This window comes from Chanos chanos, chromosome 16 (genome assembly GCF_902362185.1).
Source record: "Chanos chanos chromosome 16, fChaCha1.1, whole genome shotgun sequence".
Taxonomy (NCBI): Eukaryota; Metazoa; Chordata; class Actinopteri; order Gonorynchiformes; family Chanidae; genus Chanos; species Chanos chanos.
In genome coordinates, this window is record NC_044510.1 from 4,390,317 (window position 1) to 4,413,458 (window position 23,142).

General features: G+C 41.7%; 1 protein-coding gene across 1 annotated transcript in view; it reads right to left on the reverse strand.

Moving 5' to 3' along the window:
- The window catches only part of pkn1b (protein kinase N1b), a 17,567-nt gene extending 13,780 nt beyond the window's left edge, over positions 1-3,787 (reverse strand). Inside the window, exons 1-3 of the mRNA XM_030793497.1 lie at positions 3,543-3,787; positions 2,695-2,846; positions 1,643-1,763 (exon numbers count right to left, since the gene is read on the reverse strand). Of these exons, the coding sequence (XP_030649357.1) occupies positions 1,643-1,763; positions 2,695-2,727 (154 nt within the window). The 5' untranslated portion in view covers positions 2,728-2,846; positions 3,543-3,787. The remainder of the gene's footprint in view (positions 1-1,642; positions 1,764-2,694; positions 2,847-3,542) is intronic.
- Between the last annotated feature and the right edge of the window lie 19,355 nt (positions 3,788-23,142).

Genomic DNA, 23,142 nt, shown 5'->3' on the forward strand with positions numbered 1-23,142 from the left:
CCCATAGGTCGACATGGCAGTTTGTGACTAAACTGTAACAACTCCCTATGGTCAGCACTGAATGGCTTTCATGACTGTACAGTCATTTAAATCAGTAACAAACCATTGTGTAGATCACTGCCCCTGTTCATGTCAAAGCCATGAGAGCAAAACCCATTCAGTCCTGACTGAGGGCAGTCTTTACAGAGTGGATGATTGGGATGAGACCAAAAAGTGCACAGTGACAAAAAAGAGAGGTGTTAAGGTCACTGCAGAGCGGAACTAAACATGTCTTCAGTCCGCTGTGGGCTTTTCGTCAGCTTGGGTTTTAGGTTCATCTCCGTAATCTGGAATGTGTGAAACTCACTCTAGGTCAAAGGGGGAAGGAAATTCAGCCTTGTTGAGATATGGGCTGTAATGAAACAATCAGTGTAGTTTTCTCATATGTTATCTCGGTAGATCAATATTTTTGCTATTGTTTTTGTTGTTGTTTACATGAAGATATTTAGGCAGCATATCAGTGCATGACTAATGGAGAAAAAAAAAAAAAGCAGATTTACAACCCATTTTTTTTCAAAGGCCAATAGTGAAAGTCGCGGCTTTGGCTTTTTTGGGGTCGTAACGGGCTCGTACGTTGAAAGGAGGATTTAGGTGGATGGGTTGAACCAAACTACCCTTTAACGATGGGTCTCTTCCACAGGAACAGCTATACTCAATCTATTCTTAACCAGGCCAGAGAAACACTCACACACACACACACACACACACACACACACACACCATTAGAGTCCATTAAAGCTTCACGACTTCCATCTCTCTCTCTCTTTCTCTCGCTCTCTCTCTGTACTCTATCCATCTCCTCACCCCCATCATCCTCATTTCTCTTCACTTTCTCTCCTTTTTACTTTCTCGCTCTGTCTTTTCATCTCCGCCTCCTTCTCCGTGTCTAACGTCAAACTCTTTTCATCGCCCCGACTCAGATTTCATCGCTCCCCGTCCCTGCTTCCACCTTCCTCCCTCTCTTTCCCTCCTGATACCCATCTCTCTAGCTCTCCTCACTTATTTCTTCTCTCTCTCTCTCTCCTTTCTCTCTCTTTGTCTCGTAATTATCTCTACTTTTCTCTCTCTTCCCGATCTGTTACCACGGGAAAACGCGTGCGTTTGTTCATTTCAGTACAGACCAAAGGAGCCGGGTTCTTGAAACACCGCACAGTCAGAAAGTCTGTGACTTAAGCTCTCAGACTGACAGAATGCGAGAGAGGCCAGACTGTACTCTGGCCTTTAATTCCTGTGGTCAAACAGCCAGATGGTTATTGATCTGTTTGTGGAATAAGACTGTCTGATGTACAGGGAGAGGGCAGTTACACACGCTGATAAGCATCTAGACAGGGAAAACAGACCTGCCACATAGGGAGAGAGTATGACTACACCATCAATGTGTTTTCTACACGAAAAAAGTGCTACATCTAACTGCAACAGGAATTACCCTCCACTAAACAAACCGAGACGCCAGCCAGAACAGACGACGAGACAGACACAATAGACACATAAAGACACGTTGACAGACAAACACACAAACCAACGTACTGACAAACAGACAGACAGCGAGACAGAGACAGACAGACAGGCAGACAGACCGAGACGTACAGACAGACAGACTGACCCTGTATGTCTTCTGTCTGCTCTGTGGCCTGCATGGCCTTGCGGATCTGCATTCGAATGATGTCGATCTTCATCTTGCTGTCCTGAAGCATCTGCTGCGCTGTCTGCAGGAGTTTCTTGTCCTAAAGAAGGTACCACATAGAAAACATCGAAAGAGAGAGAGAGAGAGAGAGAGAGAGAGAGAGAGAGAAATAATTTCAGACATTAACCACAGACTTGTCTTCGTATACCAAACACAGACTGAAAGACGCTCAGTCATGTGACAGGAAGGAAGTGACAGTGAAGACAGAGAAGCGCTCCCATGACTAGGCTCTTGGTACTGATTTCCATCTTCACACTCAGGTTCAAACCGCTTTGCTTAGGCTTCCAGTTTTCATGAATCTAGAGCAACAGCTCTGATACGCTTCATTTAACTTGTCAGGTGAGTAACTGTCAATGTAGACTAGAGGTCAAATGGAGTGTGAGACTGCTGGAGCTCGACGCCGTTCTGTTTTAGGACCAGGATGTGCTTTGGTTATTAGCAAATGCCTATAAGAATATGCAATAAGATTGCGTCACTGTGTTCACTTTCACTGAAAAACATCTGAAGTCAGAAAACAGTGTACACGAGTATGTATATGTGTATATGGGTTTGTCTGCGTTTTTGTGCATGTGTGTGTTTATTTGTGTGTCTGTGAGCATGTGTTTGTGTGTGTGTGTGACTCAGTGTGTGTGACAGTGTGTGTGTCTTTATGTGTATGTGAGCAAGTGTTTGTGTGTGTATGTGTACATGTGTTCATGTCTGTGTGTGTGTGTGTATGTGTACATGTGTGTATTTGTTCATGTCTGTGTGTGTGTGTTTGTGTGAATGTGTTCATATCTGTGTGTGTGTGTGTTTGTGTGTATGTGTATATGTCCGTGTGTGTGTGTGTGTATTTGTTCATGTCTGTGTGTGTGTGTGTGTGTGTGAGTGTTTGTGTGAATGTGTTCATATCTGTGTGTGTGTGTATATATGTGTGTGTGTTTGTGTGTGTGTGTTTATGTGTATGTGTGTATATATATATGTCTCCATACTTTCGTGGCTCCGTTGGCGTAGATGGGGATCATATTCTCCGCTCCCTGTTTGACTTTCAGTTCGATGTTGAGCTGACGCTGGAGGGCCGTGATTCGGTCCTGATTGGCTGACGGCCTGCTGACCGTCCCGGACCCCGGAGACTGGGGGTCATCTAAAGGTCAAATCAGAGGGTCAGAACCATGGCCTGGGCAATGGCGATAAGCCCAATCAGTCTCCACAGTGATTATATGGGCTGTCAATCAGCAAAGCTGTTTGTGAGTAAACAGTAATGCTTATTGGGAATCTACAGCAGTGCAGCATGTTAAATCAGCCAACAGTGGTTCACACAGTCTGAGCCCGTTCCATTATAATACGACATGGTACGAATGTTTATCTACACAATAGCACACAACACAACACTAGTTTGTACAAATTACAAATATTAACTGTTAGTCTACATTGTAATCGGCCACCAGTTGGTGTAATATGCAAGCACAGAGCAACAGCAAATAAACTGAGTCAGAGTTTACACTGTGTGTATCCATTTAATCTTCTTAAGATGTGACCATATAGTTCTCCTGGACATAAAAGGACCCAGGATAATGAAGGGACAGTGTCCTGGACAGACAGGTCATTTGACACGGGCAGGTCTGAGGCCTTACAGGTCACTCATGGTGCACAGTAAGACTGCTTATAAAGAACCGTAACCACTTTATAACTCACAGTAATGTTTTATCTCAGGCTGCTAAAAAAAAAAAAAAAGCCCTGCTCTACTCAAAAAAAGGTATGGCGCATTTTGAATTGATTAAAAGAAGATTAATTTGCATTAGTGAATTCATGCAAATTAATTGGTTGGTTTTTTTTTTACCTTTGCTGTCGTCTGGGCCTTTGACCACAATGTGAGCGTCCAGCTCCTGGAGCTGAGAGTGGAGGTTCTCCAGGCGGCGGTTGGAGCTGCGGAGCTGGTTGTCCACCTGCTGCACGTTCTTCTTGTCCGTGGTGGCCCTGCGGAGGTTCTCTGCCCCCTCTTTGATCTTCAGCTCTTTCCGGATCTCTCTGCGGATCCGCTCACGCTGCTCTTCCAGCCTCTGCTGAATGCTGGTGTCGGAGAAGTCCGAATTCTGGTCCAGGCCCAGCTTTTCCAGCACTGAGAGGCCATCAGGGCCAGTCTGACAGCAGGAGAGAAAGGAGGACGAGTCAGTTCATCTCAATTCATTCCCAACACAGTTCACTTCACTTCACTTCACTTCACTTCACTTCAGTTCAGTTTGGCTGAATCCAGATCAGTTCAGCTTACTTTAATTCGACTCACTTTAGTCCCATTCAGTTCTGTCAAGTACACCTGAGACCAATTCAACTGAATTCAGTTAATTCACTTCAGACTAATTCTATTCGATTCAAGTTCGATCCAATGAACCTCAACTACCCAAACAATACTGTCCCATTTGGAAGAACAGTTTCTACATAAGGAATGGCGAAAAGGGAAACTGTGAGAACTGAGAGATCACGTCAAGACTCTTAGGTAAGGCCAGCCGGATAACAGGAAGCTGAGAAACGTTCAACCACTGTTAGAGGCCATTAAGAAAAACAACCGCAAAACGAAACCAAATGATATTAGCGTTTTCCGCGGCACAGCACATTCCATAACTGCTTTCACGGGAGAGCGGCGGAGGAAAGAACTGTGTTTAAAACCCAGAGGAAAACACTTTGGTGTGTTACACACACGGCGTTGTCGCCCGTCGGTTTCATTTCAAGCGTTTCGAGTCTCACCCACGCGTCCCTGTTTCGTTATGCGCGGTGTCTGTCAAACACCAAAACCGACCACGCTAAAGAAAATGGCCCTCATTACGCGAATCAGTCTTGTTACCTGCGTCTACATGTAAACTCGTGTGTAAATTTAGAAATGAGTAGCCACAGGCAGTCAAGGCGGTAGTAGGTGTGTGTCTAGAATGAATCTGTACAGTGCGTGAAACAGAAAGACAGAGAGATTCTGAAGGCTCAGTGCTCACCTGTTAGAGATTACGGGCCTCAGACAGCACCAGTGATCAGCTCAGACAACGCTGGCTCTCACACTGAGCCTGAATGTGTCTTTTAAGAGTGAAGGAGAGGAGAGAGAGCAATGGAGAAGGACAGGGAAAGGGAGAGAGAGAAGAAAGAAAGAAAGAAAGAAAGAAAGAAAGAAAGAAAGAAAGACAGAAAGAAAGCAAGCAAGCTGAGCTGTGTCTGAATGTAGCAGCATGGAATATGTCTAGGAGTCCAAAGGACCAAGGGCATGGATCACCTGAGGCATTACTGAAGCATTGCCAGAAAAATCCAGAGAAAGAGAGAAAGAAAAAAAATAAAAAGAACTGCACAGGTCTAACCATAACTGGAGCTGGGATTAGGAAAAGAGGAAAAATGGTTTGGCAAAACAAACCAGATGAACAGGGCTGATTTCGTACTTTATCAACCCATGAAAAGTTGAACAGTAATGCTAAGTCACAAAAACAAAGAATGAAGCAATGTGTGTGTGTGTGTGTTTCTGTGTGTGTGTGTGTGTGAGACAGCGAGAGAGAGAAAGAAAGAGAGAGAGACAGAGAAAGAGGGGGAGAGAGAGGAGGGGGGCAGAGAGAGAGAGAGAGAAAGAGAGGAGGAGAACATTACAAAAAGAAAGACATGACCTTAAAAATGGAGATGAATCCAAAGAGACAACCAAAAAACCTTGGTGAAAGTACTAAAAAGTACATGGGAGTGAAGTTGGGTGTAACAAAAATACAGGAAAAGTTTGAAAGTCAGAAATAAATCTTGGACTGCAATAATGACATATCAAACAGAATCAGCATCAGAACAAAATCACTACAGCGGCCCACAGGTCGAGCCACATTTGGGCTACAAGAACTACATAAACAAACTACATGAACAAAAAACTACATAAACAACTGACACATGACAAAGGCTTGTTCACCACTTTACACCTGAGAGCAAAGCTCTGGCAGTCTGAACTGAAGCAGTAACTGAGCACGAGCACTGGAGCGCACACCTCGATCAATCGAAACAGGATTAAGGCAGATTAAGGGATTAATTAAGATAAAAAGTCAATCACAGCTTTCACAACTTCCTGATCACAGGGGCAGGCTGACATTACACACACACACACACACACACACACATTAAACATATGAACGCCAATGCACACCTGGGGCTAACAGTTAGCCAGATTAGCATCAGAATAATTTGTTTATATGGCTAAGACACCCCTCTAAGGACCAACAGAATGAATAGACTTTTTCTACATTGTGTATTAGAATAAAACAGTCCCAAATGCAACCAGCAATACGGGCCAGTCGAACACATGTTCTATGATACCAGGTACGTTAGGATAGCTACAGCATCTCTGACACAAAGCTAACCTGGAGTGTGTCACTATGTGCTGGAGGAAACCTCTCAGCTAAGCAATTCAGCACTATTGCCAAGGAAACTGTTTCTGTGGTTGATCTGAAGGAAGTTGGTGGAGGGTGTAAGACGGCTTCTCTGCACTCTTTCACAAGCTTGCCCTGTGCATCTGTTTAGCCAATAAAGACAGAAAGAAAGAAAGAAAGAAAGAAAGACAGAAAGAAAGAAAGACTCATGACTCAAGCCAAATGTATACTGAGAACGGAGCCTAAGTGTATCGGGTCAGAGTCTCAGTTATTCCGAAATAACAGATATTTCAGGTCAAGGTCTGACACCAGTGTCATCGCAATATGGAATAATAAACAAAAGAGTCATCTGAAGCTTTAAACTGCCTCTCCTGTGTTCTATGTACAACAAATTACCTTTACGACCACCATACGTCAACACTCACAACATCGTTTGACACGCTGTCAATCTCTCTCTTTTTCCACCCGAACAACACTTCTTGGTGATATGTGAAATTATTAAATACATAATTAAGGTTCAATCTCCTGTGATTATAAAAATGCTTCAGGGCAGGAGAAGATTAAATCGTTTAAATTTAAGCGGGCTACCGCTTTAAATCTGACTTCCCCCTTTTTTGGGCCTTAACACAAAATGTCAGCCGAGAATTCTGAAAACGTCAAAATGCCAGATAGGGGAAGAACACACACACACACACACACACACACACACACATATATGCAAACACACACCAGTACACACAGGTATCAGGAGTAGTAAACCAGTCTATAATTACAGCGACTGATTTTTGGCTATGCTAATGCATCAGCTACGCTAACGCAGCGAGAGCAGTAGCTAAAACAACACCTCTTTTTTTTTTCAGGGCAGAGGAAACGATGTTGAGGCTTAATGGGGAAGAGCTGCCATGACACACTGCGCGCGGGTTAGAGTCACAGATAAGGCAGTATTTCTCAACCATATCCATTCCACAGAGTCAGCTTTGTAGCCTTACTCTCTTAACCCGCGGACTGCCTGCAGATCAGAACAAATCAATACAGAGGGGCCAGGGGTCTCTGAACAGGTCAAGACAAGACACACCTCAGCACCGACACAGACTGATGGACCAATAAACAAAGATACTGCATACAGACAAATAGACAGAGACATGCCAGAGAGACAGACACATAGAAAGACAGACAGACAGGTAAAGAGACAGCAAGACAGACAAAGACACAGATAGATAGATACATAGATAGATAGATAGATAGATAGATAGATAGTATTAAGACTGGAGCAACACACCTGTCCCACTTCTTTTGCTGCAGTCAATGAGTGTTACAGAGGTGAATGAGTGTTACAGAGGTTAATGAGTGTTACAGAGGTTAATGAGTGTTACAGAGTTAAATGAGTGTTACAGAAGTAAATGAGTGTTACAGAATTGCTGGGAACATCGCTTACCGGCTTGGCAGCGTTTGCAGTGCTGTTCTGTCCGCAAGGTTCAGTTTCAGACGCGTCAGATGGACCTGGGTCCACTACGTTCCCCCCCGAACCGTCCGATATATCTCCCTCACTCGACATACTACCACGACTCCCTCTTTCCCCTCTCTCTCCTTCTTCTTCTCAATCCACTCTATTCTGCAAACTGACCCTCAGGTGGTTCGGCACTCACACGCCTGAGCTACGACTTGCACGAAAAACAAAACAAAACGAAACAAAACAAAAAAAATCTATCTTTTCAATCCCAGCAGCAACTCCATGGAGAGATGCAACGAGTGTCTGTGAGAGGAAGAATGAGTGATACAGAGAGAGAGAGAGAGAGAGAGAGTGAGAGAGAGAGAGAGACAAACGTAGTCTGACCCCACCCCATAGTTTCCTCTAACTCCTCTCAAGCCATTTCGACTTTTGCACTTTTTCGAGGCATGCGCACACACGGTCACGCGTGCACACAGTCGCCGAGCCAGAGAGATGGTAAGATGTTAGTGAAACGGTGGTATAAACCACACTGCTTTCCGGCTCTGCGCTTGTTTTCAGCAGCTTTTTTCAGTACGAGTGAGCAAGTCAGAAACAGCTCAACTCAGTTAACAGCTTAACTCAAACAACTTCACGTAGTGTGTACGTACGTGCACGACTGAGATCCACGGAATGACAATAAAATTAAAAAAACCCAGTACAATGGTATGTAAACTACAAGTTTACATTCCGAGTTTATACTAGCAGTTAAGCAAACTATATGCCACACATACCTGACACACTGACCTTTCTATTACATTCAACACCATCTGACTCAGGAACACAGACAGAGGAAAGAGAAGAGGAACAACAGTGAACAAAAACAAGGAACCAAAAGAAGAATTGTTTTTCGGTTACTCGAGAGAAAGAGACAGCGAGAGAAAGAGAGAGAGAGAACACAGGAGAAGCTGGTGGGGAGAGAAAGATAAGTGCGACTGATGTACAGAAGTTGTGCAAGGTGAGACAAGCACACGGATGGAATCTGATTCTTTGCCTGTTAGCCTTGTGAGTGACTGACAGGTCACGTCTGTCCAGAGTTTGGACAACACCATTACCTCCACCACACCCCCCCCCCCCCCCCTCCCCACCGGCAAGGAAATGAAACCAAAAAAAAAAAATGAAAGGGCAAAAAATGCCACACTGACTTGGTGCTTTGCTTCCTGTGCTGAGAGGGCAAGATTTCTCAAACTCCATCACACACACACACATACGCACGCACAAACGCATATGTCCGCGCACACACACTTCAGTAGATCAATGCAGTTACACACACACACACACACACACACACACACACACACACTTGCACTCCTACACACAAAGCAAAACACATACTTAAGGACAGCGAAAACATGAAGTAGTTTGGTAAGACTCGCCTCTCCTGTGCAGTGCTCCCCCTGTAGGCTGGGAGTGGAATTTGTACTGATAATCAGCCCCATCCATACTCTCTCAGGTATCCACTGTGTGTGTGAGTGTGTGTTTGTATATATGTATATATATATATGTGTAGGCAGTGACACACACTCCCTGCTCTAGCTGTGTCTGTATTTGAATGTCAGCAGAGCAGTTGTTTCTCTTTGTGCCACTAAACTCAACCACATAAAGGGGAACTGACCATAGTTCCCTTAAAGAAACAGTAAAACAAAAAACTTCACCCCAATTTAAACTCACTTATGGTCAACATAAACGTGAAAGACTGTCATCAGCTGATGTATATTCAAAAAATAACATCATATGTGCTGTTGTGTGAAATGACATTGACAGGGAGATGGGAAATGATTGTTTTCACTAAAGTCACGTTCCGCATAACGTCTGTTCAGGCAACGTATGACCGCATAAATGTCTGTGGCCCCATAAGGTTATAATGGAGTTAAGAAATCCCGATCTGACAACGCGACGTAGCGGACGTAACCGCACATAGCAAACGCGACAGCTTCCCGCATGCAACACATGTATCTCATAGCTCTTGTATCCGAAGCAATTGCGCTGCCAGGCGTATAATGGTGCGGCACATATATAACCTATAATACAAATGTCTTGATTGTCCAGTATTAACCTACGTAACCCGTGTATTATTTTGTCATATACATTAGCTGAAAGACAGAATTGTATGTGTACAATATCTTGGCTATTTAGTCAATACAGGTATACTACAGTATCCCATATAAGCTTTGCTAAGTATATAATATGGTGTTCACACAACGTCCAAATCACATAACATCCTTTTTCACAGAACGTGTTGTGGGTGTTAAGCGACGCATGACTATTTCTGTTTGGTTCCATTTTGTCTGCAACATTTGCATAGTCAGATACCGGTTCCCTCCTTCTTAGTGAGAGACTACACAGGAGTCTGGAGGACTGAAGATCAATGGGCTCTGTTTATCTAGAGGGGAAAAAAAGAACTTGTCCCAGACTAAACCGATCGGCCACATTCGTCCAACGCCTCATAAGGAGTAAACACACAGAGGAATGCGCTGGCAAAAAGCCCTTGTCGAGTTAAGAAATACTTTGTGTGAAAAGGTGTGAGTTACTTTGCCACTGTGCATGCATGTGTTAGAGAGAGACAAGCATGGTGTATATGTAGGTGTACGTGTGTGCGCGCATGTGTGTGTGTAACCGAAAGCCATCCCTCTGATGAAGTTTTAATGGTCTGTCGTCACACTGGGGTCTATAAATAGACAGAGTGCTCCTTGGCGTTCTGTCTCATTGAGAATGGCGGGCCAGTGTTGAGGGCAGTGTGAGGGCTCAATGTGCACTGCTATGTGTGTTCTCCTGCCCTGTCTGTGTGAGCTCCGCTTACCTTTCACACACCTGTCTCAGATTTTCTCTCTCTCACACACACACACACACACACACACACAAAAACACACATAAACACACAGCGACTCAACTTCTGTCTTTATTTCAGTGAGCTGAACCCACACGCACACACAAACACACACACACGCATGCAAACACACACGCGCTATATAGCTCTCTGTTTCCCTCTCTCTCACACTCTTGTTCTCTCTTTCCCTGTCTTTCAGTCTCTGTATTTCTTTCTGACTCTTTCGCTGCCTCTCTCTTTTATGGAAAAAAAAAAAAAAACTTCATCAAGTCAAACGCCGGTTTCGGCCGACACGCTGCTAACTCCACTTGCTCCCGTTAATTAATGCGAATGGTGATGGATGTTGTGGTAAACGAATAGGAGTAATCATTTCATTTCTCTTCTTCCGTTTTTTAATCAAACGTAATCCCATAAGCATGTCTGGAACTCCCAGAGTGGTTCCCAGAAAAAAAAAAAAAAAAAGTTTCATCAAATATTAAAGTATGGGATTAAAAACGTCAATGTTTTTAAGGGGATGTACAGTAATGCTGTCTTCTTGTGTGCACAGTGTGATCTGGAGAGGAAGTCCTGCCAATCCACATGAACTCAATCTTTTCTATTTTCATACTTGAGATTAGAGCAGATGAAAAACAGGATGAGAACAAGAGAAAGGGATGAAGGAGGGAGAGAGAAAAGTGATGGGAAACGAGGTCCTGCTTGAGTCACGCACTGTGTGTTATTAGTAAATTATTAGAAACCATTTCGCATTTGAAATATTACTTTCCTTAATTTTTAATACAATTCTTGAAATGAATGGTTTTAATTATTATTTTAATTATGTCCTGTTGCTATGCCAAACTGCTTGACTTCATACTCTAGGAGCAAGAGAGAACGCGATAGAGAGAGAGAGGGGAGGACATGTGTGAGACAGAGAGAGAGAGAGAGAGAGAGAAGAGAAAGTGTAAGAGAACAGTCGGTGGGAGTTCTCAGACAGTTTGTATTCCTCTCACGTCAAATCTGCTTCACACACACGGTCTTGTCTTTCAACAGCCTGAGTGTTGGGTTAAGAGGGACCAGGGAAGCAACAGCGAATTCCAATTACCTCTCTGTCCTGTTCCTGCTGCCTGTGGACCGCGGCCCGTCACACACAAACAAATCAGTGCCAGACACAGGCCAGAGCACGCAACAAACTCCAGACGGAGGAGGAAAAAAATAAATAAATAAAAAAATCACACACAGAACAAGAGTTCCTGCATAAATAAAACAAGAGCCGGGTGTAAGTTCTGCCGCAGGATACGGGAGTATCACGACCCCGACTGCTCCAGTGCGGAGGTTTATGACAACAGCAAAGAGGAGGCCTCTTCAAATTGGCAGCAAGAATGATCTGGAATTGGGGGAGCTGGTTTTGTGCTTTGATGTGAAATTCTTTGACTGGATTTTGAAGAACTACCTCTCTTAAGACGATACCTCTGTCTCACTCTGAGACTTCTGACGTTTTTTCCCGGCGCTCCAGGTTTTTTGTCTGCGTTTCCACCAATGATTCAATCTGGCCGTGTTTTGACAAAAGCCATTTAGGAACCTCATTAAAAAGTACTTTGAAGTCACAAATATGAATTTGATTTAACAATCTCATTTCAGACTCTGACAGATACGGTCGGTCTGTCTGAGGGATTTGTACCACACACTGTGTTCTTGTTAAAGCGTCATCTCCTTTTTAAATGTTTGTAAACAAATGTTTGTGGCCCTCCATCTCTATGATTATGCGGATTGTGAGTGTCATGCATAAAAATCAAAGCTCACTGAGACAGAAGAGGTAAACTCTCAGCTGCAAATGTTTGTGTTTGTGAGTGTGTCTGTGTATACATACGAGGCAGTGTATACATGTGAGGCAGTGTAAGTGTGTGTATGTATTTGTGTGCATGAAGCGGGAGAGAAAGAGAGTGAGAGTGAGAGAGTGGCATGCACGCGAGTGTGTATGTCAGGTGTGTGTGTGTGTGAGTGTGTGTCAGACGTAACTGGGCGTGTAATGGACGGTGCCAGCACAGCTGGTGCAGGGTGATCAGTATGAATGAGTGACATTACGACCGAGTTCATCTTCTTTACTCTTTAGAGCATTCGCAAGCTCTACAACTCAACATCTCAGACTCAACACTCCCAAAAAGACCAGCTTTACACACGCTTATGCACCATACCACAGCTCACGGTAAAAAATAAATGTGGTTTGGTTCATATGCATCGCATGTACATACTGATGTCACTACTTTTATACATTTGTTAGTCACAGTCATATTTCATGAGCGGAGGGACTGGACAGTGACACATCCGTTTGTTTTTATATCGATCCTTTCAATTGCGAACGAGCAAATACATCCAAAGCCTCCATTTTCTTGTTTGTTTGTTTTTTTTATTTTGTTAAGCGGCATCTGAGGTGTTGCGATACGGGGAGGTCATGGATTCACCGGAGGAAACGGCACTTCACGCCTTGGAGTCCTCTGCTTCGATCATTTTTCTCCTGTATTTGAACATCTTGTCTCTGATTGTCCTCTACATCTCAGACAACACAGAACTTTATGATGAATGTGTGCATGACAAAAATAAAGGCCCAAGCATGGGAGAAACGACATAGACGAAAAGAACAATAGCCGGTGCTTTTGTAAGTGAAACGCCGTAAGAGAAATCTCTCTCTCTCTCTTTTTAAAGATATCAACAGTTTGTACCATTTTGTGCTTTAGTATTTGTGTTATTTAAATCTTTTTAACTGAGCTGACATCAATATTTTAAAATATCTTTTTTTTAGAGTGATTTTATACTTGTATGTGCTTTCTGCCTTGACAAATATGTAGTAATGTGAGATGATCATTTAAATGTTTATCAATTTATAGTTAAAAAATGCGACCACAATATGTGCATAACCAATCACGATATGATTTTTTTGACCAACTCGTATTGTCCGACATAGCAGCTTGGACAGCATGAATAACCCACGTCATTATCACAACAGTACTGGTACTGAGAACTGAGAACCAGCTGGTTACTTAAGTGAGGTTAAAGAAACGACAACTGTGCGGTGTCCTTATCGAAAGGAGGGAATTGGATTTTCTCAGAGGCATAGAGTACCAAGTATAGGTAAGGGGTTTCAATTCCCAGTAGTGAGGGGCCAATATGACTCAATGCTCCCTGGCAAAAGCACAGCTCCGGGGCCAGACAGACTTAAAGAGAGAGAGAGAGAGAGAGAGAGAGAGAGAGAGAGATGATCTAGCAGAGTGAGTCAATGCTTTTTCTGTCCAGCCATGACTGATGTTGTTCTCCTGCAGGCAAACAGAACCGCACATTACAGAAGAATAACAGAGCTCTGAGTCTCTGAGACTGTTAACAGAGCAAAAGTCTGCCTGCATAAAAAAAAGTGGGTTTTTTTTATTAACAGCATCAAATGTATCATAAATATCACAAAGGCCGGACGGCTGCACAGAGAGTGTGGTACAGACGGTATTTTATGTCTCCTCAGAAGAGTGCTCTCAAGACCAATTTTGTTTTCCTTTATTGCTCTATGCAATTTTGCCCACTATCTCTTTCCCCAATGGTACATTTTTAACAAAACATATTAAGATTAGGTTTTTTATTAACTTGGGTTGAGGAGATTTATTGCATTTTGGGAGTGTGAGTTTTGCAAACAACTTGAGGTGACTATCCAACTATTCCCATTAACGTTTTTTTGAACGTCCCGAATTCAACAATGTAAAAAAAAGAAAAAAAAAATCACAACAGATAAGCACACAAGTGAGTGGATGTTTTATTGTACATCCGATGTTCTCTCTGTGGGAAGAGGACCCTAAAATATCCCATCATGCCTTAGAGCGATGGAAACAATTGTGGATTCGCTTTGTCACCAAATCCAAGTTTAGTTTTAATGTGTTTCTCTCATTGTTTTTTCACTAAACCTTTGTGCACACAATGGGACTGTGGAGTAACTGTTCAAAAAAAAGGGGAAAAAAAAACACCTTTGAAGAAATGGACCAAACCTGTTTACAATCCACACTCAGGAGGGTAGAAGACATCATATATAAACAAAAGCTATGAGGAAGCCTGCGAACACTGCCGCAGGGTAGATGCTGTTCTAATGAGTTACATAACTCCTTCAAGTTGGACATTCCATCAAAGTTCCCTTCTTAGAACAAATTCAACCAGAAATACTTTACATGTTTACTGAACTTCGGGACACACCCTGAAAGAACAGTTTAAGCAAAGACTCCGCATGCTAGCTCACATGCAAGGTTCCCGCATCCCTTTCAAGACATTCGATGTCCTCTATTGGTCGCTTACATTTGATTGTCTACCTGCTTGTATTAGATGAATTACATATTCTGTTGTTTCTGTTTGACTAACCATTCCATCTGTTTAGCTGAATATTCTGTTGGCTTGCTTCATTTCTCTTCATGACATCACTTCTCTCTCCATTGCTATAAATCAAAGCAGTCTCACATTCCATTGGCTCCCAGGTGCTGTTTCATAGCTTCCATTATGACATCACACACCTCTGCTTCCATTTATTCTCTCACATTTAAATAAAAGTGCATTCTACGGCTGGATTGCATGGCCTTCTTTATGACATCACTATCGCCCCAATTGATTCCTCTGAGCAGCACAGTGGGGGTGTGCCCATGTGAGTGTTGCACAGAAGTGGTTCCAATACTGCAGTGACTAGAGTCAGCTGGTGTCTGGGTGTTAGTGTTGGCACGTCCAACTAATCCAGTTAATGTTTTTCAGAATGTCCCACTCTCAATAAGGCACAAAATCACATCAATTAAGCTCTATCTGATGAATTAAATATTCTATTCTATCTGTTTGACTAACCATCCTTTCTGTTTAATTGACTATTCTACTGGCTTGCTTCATTTCTCTTTGTGACATCATTTCTCTCTCTATTGCTCTGAATCTTTGGCTCCCACATGATGATCCACAGCCTGCATTATGACATCACACACACAGGTTGCTTCCATTTGTTCTCTCACATTTAAATAAACGAACATTCTATAGCTGTTTTCCATGGCCTTCTTTATGACATCATCATCATCTCCCCTCTTGATTCCTCTGGCCCTCTAAGTTGCCCAGCAGGGGGTGTGCCCGTGTGGAGGTCATACAAAATAAATAAATGGCCCACTGATTTTAATGGATATGGAAAGCAGATTAGACATGATTACAGCGGAAGGGATAAAAGCTTCTGCCATAAAGCAGATGATTATACCGCTTTATTTCACTGACAGCCATAGCGGTGGCTCTATACAAAATAAATAAATAAATAAATAAATAAACGAACAAACAAGTAAACAAATAAATAAACAACCCCAAAAAATGGCATAATATTTGTTGTTTTACTATGCTTTTCCTCATCTAAGCCTAATAAACAGACTAATACTACATCAACAAGGCCCGTTAAAAGCACTGAGGTTTGCTTAAATAATTAAGGTTGTGTGTCTAATAGGTTCGGGTAAGGCCGCAGTAAGGATTTAAAGGCCTGCCAACGTGTGCTGCAGCCCTAACACGAGCAGGATTCTGTAGGCAGTGAGGTTAACATGTGAGGCATGTAAAGTCCTTTTAAGCATAATCGGGGGTTGGGGAAAAAAAAAAAACCCACATTCAATACCAAAGGCCCTGGGAGTTGAGATAGCAGCTGCCAAACCTCTCAGTCAGTTAGGCAGAGATGAAAAGGCATTTTACCAAAAGCAGTCGCATCTGAAATGGATGACAGCAGTGGCTAACAGGTCTAAAAAAAAAAAAAATCCTTCAGAGTTCACATCCCGGAGGGAAGAAAAAAGAAAAAACCAAAAAAAAAAAAAAAACGAGCCAATTATAAACCAGGCAGAAACACGAATGTCAACGTTCCGCCGACAATCACGGCAATTATGAGACAGAGCTGCCGTTTGAACTAAAATGCGAGACTGAGAGCATCTTCTTAAACGGAAAGAGCTCAATTATCTTCCTGCCAAGTGAACATCTAAGCTTTGGGTTACGGGACTAATCGCCAGAATCATTAAGTATACAATTCAATTAAAAAAAAAAAAAAAAAAAGGAAAGAAAAGAAAAGAAAAAAAAGCTACACAGAAATGCCCTCTGCACTTTGTGACCAGATGAATAGTGCCTACAGACTGTAGACAGAGAAAACTTGGGTGAAATAAATATATATACATATATAATTTGTTTCGAGTAACATCCATTGCTGATTATCTTTGAGCCGTATGCCGTGAAACATGGTGAACACCAACGAAGCCTTTCTTTTTTTGGGCTTTAAAGCCATACATTCCCTCCCCCACCAACAATGAACATGGAAATATATAAAAAAAACATATTTATATATGGGGTATAAACACACATGTAATACCACTTGACAGCTGCAGCATTTCAGAGGAGCAGCATGGGTGGATGGAGTAATGGAGCAGATTCATCATTTTTATATCATGAAATACTGATGATCATTTAACTTAAAGTACCTGTCTGGGCATTGGAGACATAAAACAAAGGGGCTAGCTTCTGCTCTTTTCAGGGTTAAGACAGCACTTACATTTTCAGATGATCTCACTGTCTGACTCATCTCACTGTTAACGAAGTCAACCACAACCAGGTCAAAAGGTCCACTCAGTCCTTGGTGTCTACAGTATGTGCTTTGTAAAAACCACCAAACTATTGAGAACTCAACAACAGAAAGCTTTTACAGCCACTGCAAGCACAAACATATATATATATATATTTCAAAATAAAAATGCAGAACATCCAGGTGTGTTCTGTACCATGGAACTAAAATGAAACTTCACTTTCCATGATAGTCACAGTATTCATTCATAACTGACTTTTTTCCCCCCAATATTTCTGCATTCACCTAAATACTCCATGCAACATAACTCTCAACCAACATCTGGTCCACAGCTAGTGAGTCAATGGCGAAGGACTATGGGAGTTGAAGTCTCAAGCGCTAATTATTGTGATGGTCGTGTTTAAACGTAGGGAGGTTTTCCAATACCGCTCCCCCCTTCCCTAATCCCTGGGGTGTGTGTTGGGGGATGGGTTCAGGGGCAAGGGTCAAGATATGGCAGCAATTCAAGGGCCGGACCAGCTAATCTGATTAGCTGCTGATATCAACGATGACAGCTGGGGGTACAACAAACGTTTGTGCCTGTGAAGGGCAAACACTACCGAGCGGAACACCTCCCCCCACCAACCATGCAACAGGTGTCTGGAAACATCCCGTGGTCACGTTTAATTTGCTTCAGTGAGCAAACTGAGTAACTTCACCACTCTATAATTTCACTACAGTATGTGGAGTGAAAGGCTGAGGAGGCAAATGTCTCTACATGATGGATCAATCGATAGTATTTGAAAAAAAAAAAAAAAAAAAAAAAAAGGGCAGAAAACAACAGGGAGAGGAAGTCATTATCTGTAATGAGTAGATTCATCCTTGCAGCTCTCTCAGAACCTCCCTGAGAGTTTGTGGTGGAAAGAGTCATAAATAATCAAAGAGCATATCTAGCCTCTGAGTGTTTTAAAGAAGCAGTTTTATCAAAGCCTCACGCTCCGGAACATTCTATACCTGACCCCTTCGCTGGCACTGAAGCGCTGAAACATGGCGTCTAGAGGGAAGACTCTCAGAGAGAGAGAGAGAGAGAGGGAGAGAGAGAGGGCTGTGAACACATAAACAAAAACAAACCAAAAAAAATCCATAAACAAGATGTAAGCAGTATAGGAGAGTGAGGTAACGTAAGGATAGCTTTTGAGTGGCAAACTCAAACGGCGTAAAATCACATGCACCCGAATCGCTCTAACTCTCCATCCGATTTCGGGTGGGCTGAGGAGAACAGAACGGAGCAATCATTCTCCAGTCATCAACATGCGCTGCGGCGTTTGGCGATCCGAAGGGGTCAGCTGACCTCCATTACGGCACAGGCCATTTAAACGCAATCAGCTCTCTCTCCTCCGCATGGACACTGTGTGAGCTCTTTGCCATATTGCCCCTGACAGCGCAGGGACTGGTCATTATGACTCAGAGCACAGCTGAAAATAAGACCAGGTATGAATGCACTGGTGTCACAAGCATCACTTGCTCGTGTATAATGAGTACCTCTGAAATAACCAGGGAAATGGTTCCCTCAGATGACCATCGTATCACTCAATCCCACGGCAACAGAAGCATAATATGGCCCTGTTTTAAAAACCTTTCAGTTCACTATTACTTAGCATATGAAAACACAATATATTTATCCTTTTAACTCATCACATTTCATAAACCGAATACAATTTGCACTCTATGAAATATTAACGTGACTGACGCTGTTCTGAATCCCTCGGATGACTCCTTACCCAGACGTATCTAAATGGACCGGACATGTCAAAAAGGTTAGAAGTCAAGGAAAAGGAATTTTGAGAGGGGTGAGCGCAGAACACCACAGATTCAGTTCCTACAGTAAAACACTGTGTTGAACCGTGTCTGTAATTACAGCCCCTATACAGGTTACTGACTGTTTATAAATAGGTGTGGTTTAAACTCATAACATAGAGTCAATTTCCATCACAGGTGAAAACCAGTCAGACTGTAAGAATATGTTAACACTGCTACAATATGACAAACAGCCACTTGATCATTTCTAGGAAAGCTTTAAAAAGAAAAAAAAAGGGAAAAAAAGGGAGAAAAAGAGGGGAGAGCGTTCAAAGAGAGAGCAGTTCTTTTACAAATCTCCCGATTTAGATTCAATCCACACTCCACGCCTTCAAGGTAACTTACCATTACACAATAAAATGGGGGAATAAACGGATTACAGCATCAACTAAAATAAGGGCTTCATATTAATGGTGGGGAAAAAAAACTACTTGCATTTAAGACCAAGGGAGGAGGCAGGTCCATCTGGTTTCAATCAGTCTTCTCATTTGTACTAAGTGCTAAACAACATACACCGACACGTCAGCCTCTAACAAGGCAAGCTGGATTCCTTTCATTATGCAATTGATCCTTTTTAATATTTTTTAAGCCGACAATTTCAAGCAAGCCATTGATTTTGCACACTGAGCTACGAAAGTCCCTGATGGAATGCGTGCCAAGCAATTTAATGTGCCTCGCGAAACAATGACGTTCAATTAAAACTCTGCAATACTGGATTTTAACTTTATATTGTGTAGATATCTTACCCAGGGCTGATATTTTACAACCATAGACTTGGGACACATTTCAAGTCTGACAAACTGGTAGGACAGACTGAAAACCAGATGGAGGCACTGAGCAGACAGACAAAAAAAATCACATAATATACTGATAACAATAGTCTTAAGGAAGCAATGCACAACAGATCTTCAATGCACTCTTTGTAAGATGAAGAGACCTCAAAGTTGTGACTAAAGTCGTATGTGGTGAACACGATACACCAGAGCACAAGGTGCTGGGCTCTGGCCTGGGCCCAGAAGACATGGCGTTTAATTTTTAATCATTTCTACTGCTGTGGAAGAAAAGTGCTGTTTGCTTAGCACGCGTTACATTTGTGGGTCAAAGAAGGAACACAACCATGTTTCAAAGAGATCGCAGGTTCTAACGTCGTCTTGACCCGCTGAAACTACACATCAACCAGGTCAAAGGAGACCCTTCTCCCATCTGTTTCATCATCTCCGAGAAGCTACACTTCGTTCAGTTTTGAGATTGTGTCTTCTAAAAATCGGCTCATCTCGGCAAAATGTAAGATTATGTGTTATCTTCAGTTTAGGGATTACAGAAATTCTGTTAAGTCTTATCGCTGGGGAAGTGGACCCCACTCACTGTACAAAAAACAACCAAACTGATTTCAAGTTTTAACAGGTTCCGGTAAATAAGCACACAGAACATAATCAGCTATAATGATTTTCAAACGTATTACTATTATTATTCATACTACCAGTGTGCATTATTATTATCATTACTATTATTATTATTATTATTATTATTATTATTATTGTTTTATCGTTGTTATATCTGTAATAAAAAATAAAGGAAGTGGTAATTTCCCCATATTATTATTACAATTATTATTATTATTGTTGTTGTTGTTATATTTGTAATAAAAATAGAGGAAGTAGTAGCGATTTTTCTCATATTATTCCCCTGTGTATACAGAAGCAGGTTCATACAGGGATGACTCGAAATAAGCTATTTTGGTTGCCTTGGGTTAAAGTGAACATTGTTCGAATATTGTTTTGCCCGCTGCGTTGAAGAAGCGAGTCAGGATAAACGTGGAACAATATTTGAAAACAAATGTGGATTTCCAACCCCAGCCGAACTACAATAACGTTGCAGAGATCTAATTTTAACAATAATGAACACCACTTGCTCTTCCTCCCCCGCGGTGGAAGTTCAGTGTCATATCAGGTTGCACAACTGTTTCTTGCTTGACGACCACGTATGTGGAAGGTAATACAATATGCTCAAACAAATAAAACAGAAAGCGTTCAAACACTGGACAAAATCCTCAAACTTACCAGAACAGAATCGTTATTGGCCATTTTGCCACAGTGGTGAGCTATTGTTGTAACGACTGCTGACAGTGCTCCGTTGTGTCCACAGCGGCCGGTGGCTTTGAATAAAGTTGTTTCAGCCTCTATAATGTCAAATCATACCGTCCATTAACCATTTAAATCCCGTTGGTCTACGAATTACCTGCATCCACTTAGTTTAGAGACACTGCAAACAAGGTACTTTAGAGGCGAAAGAAGACGAAGACTGCGTTGATGTAACGGTCGTTTGGAGCAGACTGCCATTCATCCCCAGGCTGAAAACACAAGACAACCTCGAGAACATTTCGTCATCGTGTTGTTTCTCACACTCCTAAAAGAAACACATCAGTATAAGGTGTAAAGTCACACCTCAGTGATAATAAATGACTCAAAACATTTGTATTGGTCGACTAGGTATATATTCAAAGGGCTTTCCGCAACACGCAACACAGTGTAACGCGAGAAAGGACTGATTACCAACCGCCTCAGTACTTACCTCATGCCTCAATTCAAACCCACGAGGACACTTCATTCGCCGCAGCTGCCCAATACATACTATCATCCACAGCCCAAAACGCGCGAAAATAATCTTCCTTACTGCAGACCGAGTCGATTGTTCATTAACCCGAAAACAAAACAGTTACTGAAAATGAGACATAATACTTCGCATAGCCAGTTTCTTCCTTGCCATTTGGTCGGAGCTGTAACATGACACGTCCCAGAGAAATCTTCTCTTAATGAGAGGGGTTGCTGCTGATGCGCAAGGGTCGGCGTGATGTGAGCTGTAGGAAGAGCGGGCACACTGTATGGGTCATGTGACGAGCATTTATTTCAATGCCGTTTCTAACTAATTGATTCTGCGACTCAGTTCATGTCTAAGCCTAACTGTTGCTTTAGCTTGAATTCGATTTACATTTACAAATACCAATGCTAAGGAGAACAAAAACAAGATCACTGCTTTCTAACTGACCCGAAGGAAACGGTCTGCACAAGCCATTCTCTTATAAGTGAGAACTATAGAAATATATAATTTATTTTTGTTGTTGCTTGTATGAAATAACTTACACTTTCTTTGAGATCTCAGCTATTAAGTGATAAATTCATACAAAATTCTCAGTGAAGTTCTAATTTGGCTTTGCTTGTAGTTTATGTAACTGGTTGTTTACACACACTCAAAGGTTTTCTGGAGTAAATTTGTAGAAGCAGATTAGGCTGGAAATGGTATGTATAACACGTTAATGCTGTTAATCCTTGTCGCAACTGCAGGGGCTGAATGCTATTAATGTAATGTGCATTCGTCTCGTGAAAGCTGCAAGTTTACCATTTCACTAGTTGATATCGCCATCTAGTGGCTAAACATATATAACAACGTGTTATACCTGGTCGTGCACTTCAAATTACTGACACGCACCCTTTGAACAGAAAAAAGAGGCTGTATTCTTCACACAATAACTTTATTATCGTATGCGCCAATAAATAGTTATTTCAATTCACACAAAATGTAAACAATAAAATGACAAATAAAATAATCTATGATGCATAACAATGCATGCAGATTCATACATTTCAGCACTATTAAATGACATTTTCCCCAAGTATAAAATACGTTATGATATTCTCCAGATTAAAAAAAACTGTACCAAAAGCACATAAATATGTTCAGCATCAAGTTTACAATGCTACATAGCTGTTTTATACCGAACATAAGAGCAGATAAGCTTATTGCGCTTAAAAAAATAAAACGGTACAAACCCACCAAATAGCCGATGACCAAGTCAATATCCGTATTTAACTTAAACACGAAACATTAAGAAAGTTCAATGGACCGTTTCAAGGTTTAATTCATAAACAATTTTATACACAAGTCACACATGCTGTACAAAATAATTTGGTTAATGTAATTCCTACAGGCTCACTGCAAATTGTGAAATTAGCTTCCTTATATTGCACAATGTTATTAGATAAATGACTAAATAAATACTAAATAAATAAATAAATAATCTTTATATGTAAGGATCGTTTGAATGTTATATGCTAGGCAAACACAGTGCTTATGCTATCACAACAATGAAAATGTTAACTGTAAATACAAAAAAAAAAAAAAAAAGAAAAAAAGACCTCAGTATCAGACTAACAGAAGTCGTCATATAGTTGGGCTACAGGGCACTGTGGAGGCCAAGTATAATCGTTATAGTCGTCACATATTTTGACAAAAAATTCTAAAGAGCTGCAACAAATTTTATGTATAGTTTTACAAATGACAAAGAATAAGTAGTATTGA